This window comes from Electrona antarctica, assembly GCF_951216825.1.
Source record: "Electrona antarctica genome assembly, chromosome: 20".
In the NCBI taxonomy this organism is placed as follows: Eukaryota; Metazoa; Chordata; class Actinopteri; order Myctophiformes; family Myctophidae; genus Electrona; species Electrona antarctica.
In genome coordinates this window covers 10,544,448-10,559,976 of record NC_136801.1, presented here as the reverse complement: position 1 = coordinate 10,559,976, position 15,529 = coordinate 10,544,448, and the positions used below count along the sequence as shown (strand labels likewise).

At 43.6% G+C, this 15,529-nt stretch overlaps 1 protein-coding gene across 2 annotated transcripts in view; it reads right to left on the bottom strand.

Moving 5' to 3' along the window:
• Positions 1–836: 836 nt before the first annotated feature.
• The window catches only part of ube3c (ubiquitin protein ligase E3C), a 49,843-nt gene continuing 35,150 nt past the window's right edge, over positions 837–15,529 (bottom strand). For both annotated transcript variants that reach the window (XM_079489007.1, XM_079489006.1), the window contains exons 20-24: positions 8,432–8,644; positions 5,884–6,072; positions 5,641–5,707; positions 4,836–4,966; positions 837–2,032 (exon numbers count right to left, since the gene is read on the bottom strand). In XM_079489007.1, the coding sequence (XP_079345133.1) occupies positions 1,862–2,032; positions 4,836–4,966; positions 5,641–5,707; positions 5,884–6,072; positions 8,432–8,644 (771 nt within the window). In that variant the 3' untranslated portion in view covers positions 837–1,861. The remainder of the gene's footprint in view (positions 2,033–4,835; positions 4,967–5,640; positions 5,708–5,883; positions 6,073–8,431; positions 8,645–15,529) is intronic.

Genomic DNA, 15,529 nt, shown 5'->3' with positions numbered 1-15,529 from the left:
ACTTTGATTGTTTGTTTATTTTGTGAGTAGGAGATAAGAGCATGACTAACTTAAAGATTAAATTTCAATATCAAGCCCAGTCAAGTTTAGTTTAGTTCAGTTTGCATGCCAGGGATGTCATGTCAAAGGCACTTTTGTCATTTATTTTCTTACTTTTATCTTTTTTTTAAAGAATACCCCCCCCCCCCCCAACCCTTAAACCGAATCTAAGATTTTTTTCCTTTCGTTTTGCTCTCCAGCAAGATAAATAAAACTAAAAGCTTCAATTAGCCCTTAAAAGGCCTATGAGCAAGCACAAAGTATACCGTGCAAAGGAAATGATTCATAACGGCCTGCATTAACTTTGTCAGTTATAATCCATCACAAGGTAATAGGCTTAAATAAATCTCTTAGTAATTGAGATGAATCCCTCATTTCAACGACAAGTCCGGTTTTTAAGACCCAATTACCACTTTGAGTTCTCTTGGCCCGCTGGACGCGACGGGCTGGAGCTCGAAAACGAGAGAGGGGGCACTGGCTGGCCATTTGAGAGGGGAGGAATGGATGGAGGGATGGAACCGGTCCAACGACGGATGAATATCTCCAGCGCCAGTACTGCATCAGAGGGCAGGCAGATTTATGACAAACGCACACAATCTTAATTTGCGCCCGGCTCGATAATGCATCTCAAGGCCAGAATAGTTCTGCTCAGTGTTTCATAACTGGATGTTTCTTTAATTATATGTCAGAGGCCATAAAACTCAGGAGGAGATTTTCCCACAAAGCACTGTTTTATGTCTAGGTCATTATTGTAAATTACAAGCAACCCAAAAAAAAAAAAAAAAACTTCAAGAGGGGAAAATGCAAAAGAAAGGGAGTTTATTCATATCCATACAGTCTTTTCACCCCGTTGGTAGATGTTTCAACAAGCTTCACGCTGTTCTTGCTCATTAGAGCAAACTGCAGAGAACTGTCTAGAGGGATAGATTGTTCACTTTAGCGAGCATGTGTGAAAAATATGAGGCCTTCATCACACAAAGGATAGAAGTACAAATATTGAATAAATGAATCATACAAGGGTACCTGTAAACATATACATATTCACAAACTGAATTATTATCATAATAGTCAACAGCACCTTCCCGCTCTAGTCCAACAATAATTGCCGTTTGCCTTTTGAGTATTCACGCACGTAGCCACCCACTATAATTTACACACTTACGGTATGTGATGTCAGACGCAACGATTTATTACTGGTAATAATACTTTGAGAAATCACAAAAACCCATGAGTTTTGATGACCTCTACCTGAAAGTACATGTTGGCTTATCTACAGTACATAAAAGCATCTCTGCCTCCGCAGCCCCCGAAGAACCACGAGGTGGCTTTAGAGTCTTGCAGTCTCAGCTTACATTTCTGTTCATAATATATTTAAATATTGCCCGTTTCTTATACGACACCCTTCACTCTTTGGTGAGAAGACTGTTGTGGCTATGATTATTGGATGACACACAAGGGAGTGACTTGGTGTACATTTGTGTTGATTATTTATTTACTTGCTCAGCCTTTAAAACAGTAACAAATCTCAGTTTGTCGTGGGGTTTTGTCAGTGGAAATACACAATTCAATTCTTTAAGAGTCATAACAATTAAAAAAAAAAAAAAAAAGTATTTTTATACTTCTGGCGGGTTCTTCAGTCGGTGGGGTGATTCCCTTCATCACCGCTCGTTTTCGCACGTGCGCACACAGTGAAATCAGGCCAGGTCAGTGCATCGTTCCTTTCCTTGCCTCTCTTACTCCTTCAACTCTCAAGTCTCAACTCCGAGCCACTCTGTGGCATTGAGTCCACGGATGCGGAGGCAGAGAGCCCTCCCTGTCCTACTCAGCTGAGCTCAAAGCCGGCGGAGGACTCGATGGCATAGAGCAGCTTGTTCCTCATCAGGTGCTGGTCACAGAACTCGGGGAGCTTGAGCAGGTTCATGCAGGTGCTGGCGGTGGGCAATCGCTCCAGGTCGCTCCCGCCGTTGTGGATGCAGAAGGCGGGGTACAGCTCCTGCGTGCGTACACACACCACACCACACCACACCACACCACACACACACACACACACACACACACACACACACACACACACACACACACACACACACACACACACACACACACACACACACACACACACACACACACACACACACACACACACACACACACACACACACACACACACACACACACACACACACACACACACACACACACACACACACACACACACACACACGCGTACGTTAAAGACAGGCACTCCACAAGGCTTCAAACACACAGCTAGAGAAAGAGACTTAACATAATTATGGAGTCAAATTACTCGGGGCCGACTGCGGGCAAAAAAAAGAAAAGAAAAAAAGAAAAGACAATTCCGATTAAGCAATAAATGTTGAATTGCATAAGAGGGATAAATGTAAAAAGAGAGACATTAAGTGTTGCACTAATACGGTGTGAAGTATACATTTAGGAAATCAGTTCACCACTTTGAAAGGCACAGAGGGGGGGTGGCACCCCACAGTTTGACCTCTGGATGAGATACTGACGGAATGGTCATTTTATGTTGTCCATATGGCATTTTATTCCTAAATGGAGCCTCTCTATGACAAGACCTCATGTGTCCAATGCGACACGGACCGTTTCCATCACAACCAGGCCAAATAATCTACCCCTCTACCCTGATTTCATCCTATTTAAGTTTGCGTGCATGACTGCATGTGTATGTACAGTACGTACGTGCGTGCATGCTTTCATTGGTGAGTGAGAGCATGGGGGGGTCAGCAGGCATGCCAGCCCGATTAAATGGCTCTTGTGATGCTTTGATATAATGACCCAATTTTTTTTGACAATTACCGTATTAACCCATTTCGACCTGAGATCAGATTCTAAAAATGTCTTCTACATCCTGACAGTTTTCTGAAAAAGCTATGTTTTCTGTCAGTCGTTCTTCGATTTATTTTTCTCATAGCTCATGAAAAATAGCAGATCTACAAGCTCATAGCGCGCCACCGAGTGGCGCGCTACGAGCTTGTATGTCTGCTATTTTTCAATAGCTAAAGCATAACATAATGCTAACACCAAAAGGGGTACCCGCCCAAAATGGGTTAAACTATCATTGCTTATTGAGAAAGTGTCATTACCAGAGCGATCATTCTGGGGGGAAAAAAATAAGGTTTCCATCATCTTTTTTAAATGGCTTCGTCTGACAGAACTATTTCTGCTCTAATGAATCCTGGGCCGTTTTCACGACAGCTAATTAAGGCTTTGCTGGCGCAAGCGGATGGCCAGGTCAGGGGGGCGCTCCCGACACAAATTACTGCCCTCTCCCTCTCAGGGAGGAGGCAGCGAGTGTGTGCTTCTGGGGGTGGGGGGGGGGGGGAAGACAGCACCCACACCACCTCCCAAAGTCAAATTCATTAACTCAACCCCCACCAGCCGCAAGGGGCGATAGTTCAGCGACCACCACCGTTCACCACCATTCTATTTGGTTGTAGAAGAAGAGCGCCTCCTCGTCTCCCCCAAAACAGCAATGGCGAAGGTGGTCGCGCTGTTCAGACAAATCACTGGCTGGGGGTCTTTAGAAGCATTCATTCTACTATAAATGCGCCACATCTCTGTGTGTCTGCGTGCGTGCGTGTGTGTGTACGGTTGTAATGCACGTAACTCGAGAACCGTTTGCCCCACCGACTTCAGACACACGCGTTCCACACCCCGGAGTGCAGTGTCCGGTATCGAGTCGGTCGGACCCACGGTTCTGCAGAACAACCACAAAAGGCTCTGGTCAGGCTCTTCGACGAGTGCTTTGATATGCGGAAAGCCAACTTTATAGGTTTATCATTAAATAAAGCGCTAAATACGCTTTAATGGCGTCGTTGGCGGTGCAGGATTTCATTAATTAACAAGGCTTTAAAGAAGTCGTTAGCCTGGAATGAGTTAAATGGAGGGGAGAGGCAACTCTCAAACCTCCAGAGTAGCCACTATGGAGGATTTTAAGGTGAGTTTTGGCCCTTTCCTCAATTGCAGATCAGCAATTAGGTTTTCTTAACTAATGACAGCAATAAAGAGCAGTAATACCAATCATATGACAATTACAGCTTCTGGTTATACTAAGTAAGGCACATAAAACCCCTAATGGTCCTCGGCAACACTTTCTCCCTTTTTCCTCCAACCTCCAAATTACTTAAGTGTCCCACAAATCAAGTCAGTGAAATTGCTTCCTATTAGGATTCTAATTTTCAGAAATAACAGCCGAGTAATGATGATGATGAGTCGTCGCTGCTGATGAAGTGATGTTATGAATACTTTCCTTCTGTACGAACAAATCCAATAGCAAAAAAATGACTCCTACCTTCCGCTATGTCAAACAGGAGGCAAAAGTTCAAGAGTTCAACAAGCGTCTGAGTTCTGAAACGGCAATATTTGTCCAGCCGGGGATTAGGACCAAGCCCACACATACTGTACATACATAGCTACAGAATGCACTTTCTTCCCCAGGAGAAGGTTATGAACTACACAACATCAAGGGGGAGGAGGAGGCGGCGATAAGGGTTTCGCCCCGGCCAGACTCATGCCTCGTGTCTTATCAGCAGCTAATTTGAAAATGATCATTTGACGGCTGCTATCAGAGCCAGGCATTTTCATTACATGCCCATTAAGGGAGAACACGCCCCTCTCCAGCTTTGTCTAGTTGCCTCGGTAAACTCACCGATAAGTGTTGGCTAGCGCTAATATGGAGTCTGCAAAAAGTAGACGGAGGGGAGTGGGGAGGGGTGGGGACGCTTTGTGGACCTGAACTTCTGCTCAACCCTCACCTTGAAGCCTAGCAGCGGAGGTCTGGAGCAGCTGGTGACAAACTTGAGCAGCTTGCGCTTCTCGTCGTCCGTGAAGGAATCCACCACCTCCCAGAAGATCTGGATGACGGGGTGAGTGGCCGAGTAGCCCCCTGGAATGACATAGGAATGGTTCAGGCTTGAATGACTGCAAAGATTGTGTCAATCTATGCTCACACAAAAGCCACTGCTGAATTATTAAAGTGGCCAGGCCGGAAGGGACTTTGGTCCCTTATTGTATTTGTCTGTTTTTTTCTTCTTCTCCTTCCGCCAAAAATAGCAGTTCTGGCTCAACCATGCAGTCGGTTTCCACGAAACTTGGCAATATGGTAGAGGGCTATGCTAAACAGTGAGGACGCGAAGCCCACGACCATTGTCCAAAGGGTGGCGCTATAGCACTCAATTGAAAATGCAAACTTTGAACAGGCATACTGTAGCTCATGAACCGTTTGACCGTCAGCAATAAAACTTCAATACACATATGCGTCTCCTCATGCTGAACAACTTTCGTGACTTTTGACCTCTGACCTTTTGATCACCCACCACCCACGACATTTTCTACACGTGAACTTTGTACCGATAGACAAAAAATCGGGAGTACATTTAAAAAAAATGATATCTGTATCGGAAATGATAACATGATAAAAACACAAAATAATAATACATGAATGAAAATCGTGTCTCTGTGGAGTCAACTTCACAGAAAAAAATCTACCAACAATGAAGATTTAGACAATATCACAACAGCTGCTGCAACAACACCAACGTTCTCAATATCGACCCCTACCTGAGTAGTTTGTGAATTTCTTCAGGTCCTCGAGGGAAATAGGCACGAGAGCTCCAGATATTAGCACCTGTGATGAATGAGTGCACAGCAAAAATCATCATTTGTGACTCTGGCAGTGTACACTCTCTCCGAGTTAAATACACTCTGCTTTTAGCTTTCATACTGTATGTTAGGGATATAGTCCACATTGACACACAATTGTGTGTACAGACACAATAGTGGAGGCACTGACAATATAATTACCTGTATCTCCTGCTGGTCAAACATGCGTAGCCACTCCAGGTTGACCACGTTAGCCAGACCCTGTCTGAAGGCTAGACAATGAGGCCTGATCTGCTTGTTCAGCCTGTAGTCGGCCACCAGATGGATATAGGCTATGCGGTTAGCTGTGGACACCGGAATGTCTTTCCCTCCTGGTTTTAACTCAACCACCTGGTGAAAAACAGTTCATGTATTACTATCATGGTGCCACTAGTAGTCACGTAGCCAGACAACTATTCCGAAATCCCCGAACACTATAGTCTAAAACATACAATACAAAACATAATATATACTAGTAATATGTAACATGATCAATAAATCAGCTCCAGACTGTATGATGGAAGCATTTGAAAATTGTGGGAGGCAACAGTCTGGCTTGCGAGACTATGGTGTCACAAACTTTGGAGAGGAAAATGCTAACAGAAATATTGGGACAGGCGGAAAAAAAAGAAGATCCTGCACAGTGCACACTGTCTTCACTTAGGCCCCATTTACACTGGCAGCCAAATCCAGCCTGAATCAGATCTGAGCCACATCCAGATTGGAATCTGATTTGTCTAAATGAGTCATGTGACCATTTAAACCAATCGGATTTCAATCTTGATGTGGCACAGATCTGATTCAGGCTAGATTTGTCTGCCAGTGTAAATCAGGCCTTAGAGCAAACTCACTTGTGAGTATCACTTGAGACGTTTGGGTCCAACGATCTTCAGGTATCTCTTAAATACTTTTTTGTGAAGAAAGTGTGCGGGATCTCCCGTTTTTCCTGTCTCAGGCATTGGCTGCCTGCTCTTATGCACCTGTCCCAGACCAGTAGGTGTGCAAAAATACCTTTTTTCCCCACAAACAGAAATATTGCAAAATACAGTGTAAACCACAGTGTAGATCACAATTACAGTATACTGTATCAATAACTTCAAGTATCAACAACTGAGAGCCATATCTCTAAATTGAGAATGGTGGCCTATAGAGAATTGTCCAATGATATTTCAAAAACGCAGCCCACCTTCATTGTCGGACTGAGTACATTTGTGATTAATATACTTTGTTATGTTTGCTTAGGTCTGCCCGGAATACCAGAGGGCCAAGACAAAAGATCAAGTATTTAAAATATGCTCAAACAGTACACTGTTTGAGTGGCAGGCAACCGCCTGGGTCTGAATACAACACAGACTATGAACATCTGGTCCATTTTCATTTGGCCCGGGACAACAAAGTCCACTGACCAGCATATTTCATCAACCTTAAGAGCGTTTTAGCACTAATGGTCAAATGTGCCAAAAGGCCAAATACTTTTTTATCTATTGACTGAACTGAACTCCATAAAGCATGAACCGTACTACCTACCAATAACAATAAAACAAGCAGTCAAAAGATTTAACTTCATGAGAGATTACAAGGATTGAATTATTTTCACTGCATAATAATAATACCACTTGCTGTTTGGAGCTCGACTGACATGCAATCATTTGCCATTATTTTTCACCTGAATTTTGATTATTATGTGCTAATGTAAGAGAATTACTCTTGTTATCTTGCTTGCTTTGGCTATCTCCTGAGGGCAAATGCAGGGCAGACTGCTCCCGGGTGTGTGCCTAATCTTTCACAAATTGTTTTCCCTATCGTGTTTGCGATGCCCTATTGGCAACCAGAGGGGCCCACATTGTGACCGAGCCATTCCAGGCCTTGTTTGAAGAAGAGCTAATAAGAGGAGCAAGGCCCTGAGCAAACAGGGGCTGCGGGTAGAGTGCTGGTCCAGGCCCCCAGTGACTCAGTGTGGGGGTGGCATCCTGTCTATGCAGCCTTGAGCTTTGGCGCAGACGTGCTTAAGAGCAGCTAGCCGCGGCTTTCAGGCGTGTTTTCCGAGATCACTGCCGCAAGGCCGGGCAGATGGAATGGTCAACAGTGTGTTTCTTGCAGCGCGGCAGACCCGAGGGCAGCAGCCGCAACGTGCTTTATCTCTCTCTCAGTGCTGAGAAACTGGTACATCGCAAAGGAAATGAATTATTAACGGCAAACACATAAGAACCAAAGAGGGGGACTGGCTGAATCAGAAGACTGGCCAGGATATAAACTCAGCCAGAGATGGAAGAGGGCAGGCAGCACAGCACACGGGTGAATGATTGAACCGGCTCCCTGCTACCGTTCACCCCCGCCCACCACCCCCCCTCCCAGGTACCTTGGCCTAGGGAGGTTATGTCACGATTATGACATTTTAAGTGACGAGTAATTGTCACACAAATAATTGCACGATTGAATTGTGTTTTTGACGTTGAACACTGGAACATAATGAATAAAAATCACATTTCCTATTAGCTTTTAAGCCTCGAAGTTGCACAGGGCAGATACAGTATGACAAATAATCTAATTATTCAAAGAAATCACTGACAGATGTAATAACTTTATACTTTATGAAAACATGATTATCTTGTAGATCTTTGTTGAACGCTTTTCAACAATTATGCAAAAAATAACTGATTATCTCAAAATAATGGCGATTAGCCATTCTTTTTGAGACAGACAGGCCTACCTGGGCCTCTCCCAGCTCGTTGTTGACCACGGTGAAGTTAAGGCCCAGCTCCTCCACGTCGTCCTCGTAGCTCTTGAGGAAGAGCAGGTTGCGGTACATCTCGGGGTCCAGCGAGGCCAGGTGGTGGATGTCCACGTCGGCGCTGGTGCCCAGCAGCTTGGACAGGAAGAAACTGGCGAACGGCAGCTCCACCAGCATGTTCTCATACAGCGCCTGCACAGCACGGGGACACATGGGGACGGTTGTACGATGATGCTTACGGTTAGAAGAAGGTACTAAAGCTGTCGATCTCCTCACTGAAGTCTATCGAAGTCTATCCTGAAGCTGTCTTTCTCTTTATTCTTAATCTCCTTTGGCTGGTGTGTATATTTATATATGTACTCGTTATTTTTTGTTGTTGCAGTAATTATTGTTGCTATTATCCAATACCTTTCATGTGAGGAAACAGTATGAAGTGTACAGAGACGTGACAGAGAAAGAGGACAATGATGTATTTGTATTTATGCTGGGGGGGGAAGGTGTGGGGAAATTAAATGTTTTGTTCTTTAAAATGTTAAAAACCAAATAAAAATATATATTAAAAAAAAATCAGGTACTAAAGCTCATGGCGCGGCATGAAGTGACGCTATGAGCAAGTAGATCTGCTTTTTTTTTAAAGATTAAAAAGATCATTTTTTAACTCAAATCATTTTGAACTCAAATCTTTGCTTCTGGGGGTCCTGGAAGAACATATTTTGAGATGGGGCGGTTAAATGCATATGATTTTTTGTCCTCACCTCAACTAGTGAGGACCTAGTCACAGAATATTTATGGCCACTACGATCGATCCCCCGATCGTTGATCATTATAGTGCCGTTCACTGGGCATTGGGCGTGTCAAACCGCAGTGCCGTTCATTTGCTATAATCCACTGAAAATCCCATGACGGCGGACCAAGAAGAGGAACGATACAGAGCGGAGATAAACCAACACCCCAGTAAGGCTATCCAACGTTGAAGCTGCCACTGCCTACTGGCGAAAAGTGGAATTGCAGCACATTCATGGAGGTGGACGGACGTTCAGTGACGTCATACAGTGCGTAACGTGCGTCATCCCGGACCTCAAATTTGAGGTCCGGGCTGCTCTTCCGCTCGCTCGAGCCATTGAGTTATAATGGTACTTCCGGCAGTCTTCCGGGTGCTTCAAAACACCACTGAGCAACTTCTATTGAAACGAATAGCAGCCGTCCCCCCGGTCCTCCCTCTATCCTTCATAAGTCTATGAGGTAAAGTTATGTGAAAGAAATGCTCTAACATGGGAGTGGATGGGAGCTGTATTTTAGCGATCACGTGATTTCCTGGTTACAAGCAAGGACTGTTTAAAGAGGACGGGAAGTGAAGACCGTATGGTGGACTCCATGTTGCTCCCTGGAAGGAAAGAAACATGCGCAGTTGAGACCAGGAAGTTGTACATAACAAATCATAGATATGGCACAAATATCTATGATCGCTTCCCGTCCTCTTTAAATAGTCCTTGGTTACAAGGACAGTCAAACGTGACTCACATGTTGCACAAGCGCGCCATCTATCGTATAGCACAAAATATCGTCTCTCGTATTTGGCACTCTGAGCCTTGGATGAAAAAGACAGAAAATCTAGTGCTTGGCAGTTGGCACCCAAATACTAAAGTAGCTATAAGTAATAATATATAAACAATCTAATGTCATTTTATTTTTTTTTGTATTCAGACAGCCAGCAATGGGTTAAATGCTCCCCAAAAAAATGTAGTCTCTGTGACAGCTCTAGGGGCCGCAGTCTGCCTCCAAAAGAAGCTTTGTCATTGGAGGTGTCACAGAGACTAAATTATTTTTGGGAGTGTTTAACCCATTGCTGGCATTAAAATTTGGATATAATATTACTTATAAACCAATTATTTGTTTACAAACATTGGGACTGGGCGCACGGGTGACTGTTTCATGTAATCAATTCCCAACAGATCTCCAAACCTGTTGTTTTGGAGAGCACTGGTTTCAGTCCATTCAACCTCTTCTTGTGTGTTGGCTAGTGAGATGCACCCTAGGAGACATTTATACTTCAAAGCGCAACAGTATTGCGCACAGAGAACAGCTGATATACAAACTCACATCGCATCGCAAATGCGACTGTTGTGAGCTTAGAGGTCTGCGTACGTGACACCATCGCGGGACGAATCATACATTATACTTGATGGGTTGCAGGTGCGCGTGCAGCCATGGACAAACAGGCTCTAGTGCCGTGATCATGAGCGCACCTCGTTCTTATGACAGTGACTGGAGGTGTGGTTTTGAGGACAACTGTTTTGAATTGCTATTATTGTTCAAACACAACAGAAACCAAGGATTATATATTTCAAGGGCGAGAGATCACAATAAAAATCCTAATCATTCTTCCTCCACACTGGGAGAAAAACAGCATCTGAAAGTTTGATGGGGCATTTTTTACACGTGAGTGCAGTATAGAACTTTTCCATTGCATTTTATGAGAGGCTGCCGGTATGCACGCGCATGCTGTTGCTTATCAGTGTGATGTCGTCTGTTAAGGCGTCTATAGCTACTTTAATGGGTTAAATCAGACTAAAAATATATATTGATGATTTCCTCAAATTTGAAGTCGAACTGAAAAGAATACTGTGCGCACGGATTTGTTTATTCCAAGGCTCCAGCAGCGTAAAATGAAATGCAGTCATTATGATTAGATTACGTAGATTACTAAATGCTGCTTTATAATATTGCCGAGCACATGTTCAAAGTCTTGATTACAACATGCATTACACCAGATTAAAGATAGCGCTAATCTTATGTCAAAGAATCAAAGTGATAAGACAGTAAATCTGGTCACATCAACATAAGTAAGAGGAAAACACAGGGGCCAATCTATCTAAAACACACAGGCCTCAAATTCACCCGCCTCTAAACTTTATAAATGCCAATTCTCACCTTGACCTTAAATGCCATTAAGAACCATAGCCGGCAGGTGACTCATAAAACCTAAAGCTAATGTACTGGAATAGACCGAAAAGGAGCCTGTAGAAGGCATTAAAATATACAGGTCCTTATAAATGATAGCGCTAAAAACCCTGACCGCATCAGCTAAATGGATTATAAATCTAGTGGATTTCCATAATGCATGCATCTTAAACACACACAAAGGCGTAAATCACGGCTATTTTCTAAACACAGGTTAACCCATTTTGAGCGGGAACCCCTTTTGGTGGTTACATACATTATGTTATAATTTAGCTATTGAAAAATAGCAGATCTACAAGCTCATAGCACGCCACTCGGTGGCGCGCTATGAGCTTGTAGGTCTGCTATTAGGTCTGCTATTTTTGAAAAATCGTTAAAATGTGCCTCAAATCTTTCAGAATATTTCGACGTCAGGCCTGAATGGGTTAATTGCGGCAACGTCAAACACTGTCTGTTTTTTATGCAAAATAATCCACTTAGCATTTCTCCCGTGGCCAGTCCTTCTCCAGGACCATATGTTGCAGCATGGCCCCCTTGAAACCTATCAATAACACCAGTGCCGGGAAGAGGCAGCAATAAGTATATGGAAAAAAACCTGTAGCCTTATTCTTTTTATTTTTTCAATGCCACTAACTTTATTTATGAGTGTTTACTGCCAGAAATTGTGCCAAAATGACTCGGGCTGGAAATAATTAATTATCGTGGCCCAGGCCCTTTTTAACCCATTTTGGGCGGGAACCCCTTTTTGGTGTTTGAAGCATTCTGTTCTACTTTAGCTATTGAAAAATAGCAGATCTACAAGCTCATAGCGTGCCACCGAGTGGCGCGCTATGAACTTGTAGGTCTGCTATTTTTGAAAAGTCATGAAAATGTGGCGCAAATCTTTGAATATATATTTCAGAGCAAACATTTTTAACTAAAATATTGGCTTCTGGGGGGTCCCTGGAACTACATATTTTGAGATGGGGGTCCGTGGCCCAATAGAGATAATTCTGGGGATCCTTGATATGAAAAAGGTTGAGCACCACTGACATAGAAACATGGGTTTTTCAGAAAAATGTCAGGATTTAGAAGCCTTTTTTTAAATCGACCTCAGTCGAAGGAACCCCTTTTGGTGTTAGCATTATGTTATGCTTATGTTATGCTTTAGCTATTGAAAAATAGCAGATCTACAAGCTCATAGCGCGCCACCGAGTGGCGCGCTACGAGCTTGTAGGTCTGATATTTTTGAAAAATCAAAGAACGATTCAAAGACATTTTTAGAATCTGATCTCAGGTCAAAATGGGTTAATATAAGTGAGTGCAGTGGCAACGCAATTAAAGCAGATCGCGACGCCATCAGGTGGAATCAACGCCAGCAACATTGCAGGTGCATTCTGTTAGCTGCCAAATAAATTCCTTAATTTACAACATTAAGAATCAATAAAATTATAATGAATTTCAAACGCATCACTATCAATCAAGGGGCTCTAACCCCAAACATGTCTGAAGGGAACTCTCGGTCACGCAAGATCAACGAGTAACAGAGACACAATGGTTAGGAGGGGAGGGGACCCTAAACTGTGTTCACCTGGATGGAAAGGTTGAGGCTGATGGGGTTGGAGGCTTTGTACAAATGGCACAGGCACGAGGCATAAACAGAACGAAACTGTCCGCTAAATGTCATATATATTACATGAAGGGTTGAGGGGACATTCTGGAGCTGTTGGTTAACCCATTTTGACCTGAGATCAGATTCTAAAAATGAGAAAATGAGATTTTCTAAAAAAATCTTCTACATCCTGACAGTTTTCTGAAAAAGCTATGTTTCTATGTCAGTCGATTTTTCAAAAATAGCAGATCTACAAGCTCGTAGCGCGCCACCGAGTGGCGCGCTATGAGCTTGTAGATCTGCCATTTTTCAATAGCTAAAGCATAGCATAATGCTAACACCAAAAGGGGTTCCCGCCCAGAATGGGTTAAAATATGTTAAGAAAATGTCCACACATAACTCACGAGCAAGTGCATCACAAACAGAAGACGTTATGTTTTCACGTGGGATGGTCCCACTGTTTTGTGGACTAAATCTAGCTGTATGTCAGCTGGGCGGACAAGCGGGGAAGAGGGATGATGTCCAGCCTCTATTCTGATTTCAATCCCATTTCAGTGAGTACCCCTCAGACAAGCCACTCCCTGCCTGTAATACATCACCCCCGTAACAATGGCACGCCTCGGACATTAATTAACGATATTAATCTCCCCCCGGCGTCCCCCGAGTCGCCAAGCGCTCGCCGCGCACGCCGCTTCGCCTGGTGATGCAATCCCAATCTATATAAACGGTTGCCTTTTATCCAGGCCATAACGGCACTAAACAAATATCAATACACCTCTCAAATGGCCACTCAAACGGCCATATTTATGGAGAAAAGGGAACTTAACCCATTCTGGGCGGGAACCCTTTTTGTGTTTTAACTAAGCATTATGTTATACTTTAGCTATTGAAAAATAGCAGATCTACAAGCTCACCGAGTGGCGCGCTACGAGCTTGTAGGTCTGCTATTTTTTTTAAATCGTAAAAATGCGGCACAAATCTTTGAATATATATTCTTTCAGAGCGAACGTTTTTTTTATTTCGACGTCAGGCCTAAATGGGTTAAGGTAGGGTTAATTGAAAGTCAAATTCAAATTAATTTCCCCCCCTAATTGCCTGAACCATTAGCCGCAGAGAGCATAGTTGAGGCAGTGGGAGGGTGGGGTGGGCTCTTGTTGGCCACTGACTGGTCATTTCTCACCGTTGGTGGAACATACAGAAAGAGGGAGGAGTTATGGCGCTCTGATAAGTAGACCCTGACCATCTCAGGGCCGAGTGAGAGACTTAGATGCACCGGACTGTAAAACAGATCAAAACGCTATTACCACATGCTTTGACCGCTTATTTATCGTCCTGTCTGCACGGCCTAGCTGATTTAATGCCGGCCAAATGCAATCACTACACAAACAAGAGGCAAGAATCATCGGCTAATGGAAGGCCTAATTGAGAGGCGACCACTTGTCATGAGGTAATTCTTCCTCTGGCTGAGATGACCCCCCCCCCCCCCCGCTGGGGAAAGGCATCCCGATAAACAATCACCAGCACATGCATTAAGGAAGATTTAAAAACATTAGGCTCTAATAAATAGTGCCATCAAGGGAAGGGAGGTGACAGAAAAACAATGCCATCAACAGATTACGCAATGGGCTAATTAACAAGTGCTGGTCCTTGTACGAGGCACAGGTTCAAGCTTGTTTGCCTTTGCACTGCAGTACTTACCTGTTTGGGGAAACCACAAAAGGGCTGCAATCTTCATAAACATTGTCAGTTTCTTGAACAATCACCAAAGGCTTCTTGCTATTTCTAAAGGACAGCCAACTGCTCAATTTCCATGGACACTGCCAGAGGGCAGCCTCAACATTGACTGTAATGCACAGTGTAGCCATGCATATTCACTGCAGCGACAGACTGATCCAAATTCATCTATTGACCAATAAATCAATGCAGCCTCTGGCCAAGCCTATCGTTTTTTTTATACACTCTCTTTGCTACCCCGTGAGTCGTGACACACAGAAAGCCTGAGTTGGATGGCCACAGTGACTTGCTTAACCACTTAAGACCCAATATACTTCATTGACTGAGGACCCCAGGGGTCTGTTTGTCCCCTCCTTCATTCCCTCTACACCAGGGGTAGGCAACCGAAGGCGCAGGGGCCGACAATGGCACAGGGGAGGAGGGTAAGCGCTGTCCGGCACTGTGGCGTGGTTTGAGAGAGAGGAGTTTTGGTTTAAATTTTTGGGTTTTTTTTATGTAGTCAATTAAATTATTAATCTGTCTGCAAATTACATCCTGCACATAATTCTACATTCAATTATCATTCCGAGTCTGGGAGATTGGGTGGGTTATTGCTCTAATGTCTAATGATCATTACAATGTCCTGATGTGAAAGACAATATATCAAAAGGGGGGAAAAGGTTATATTTATGGACAATCAAAATCTGATGATGTGGAGTCATAATTCAACTTAATGTTGAGTCGATATGGTACAGTTGACTATAAAATAAAAACAACAAAAAGTTTGCAGACCCCTGCTCTACACCAAATCT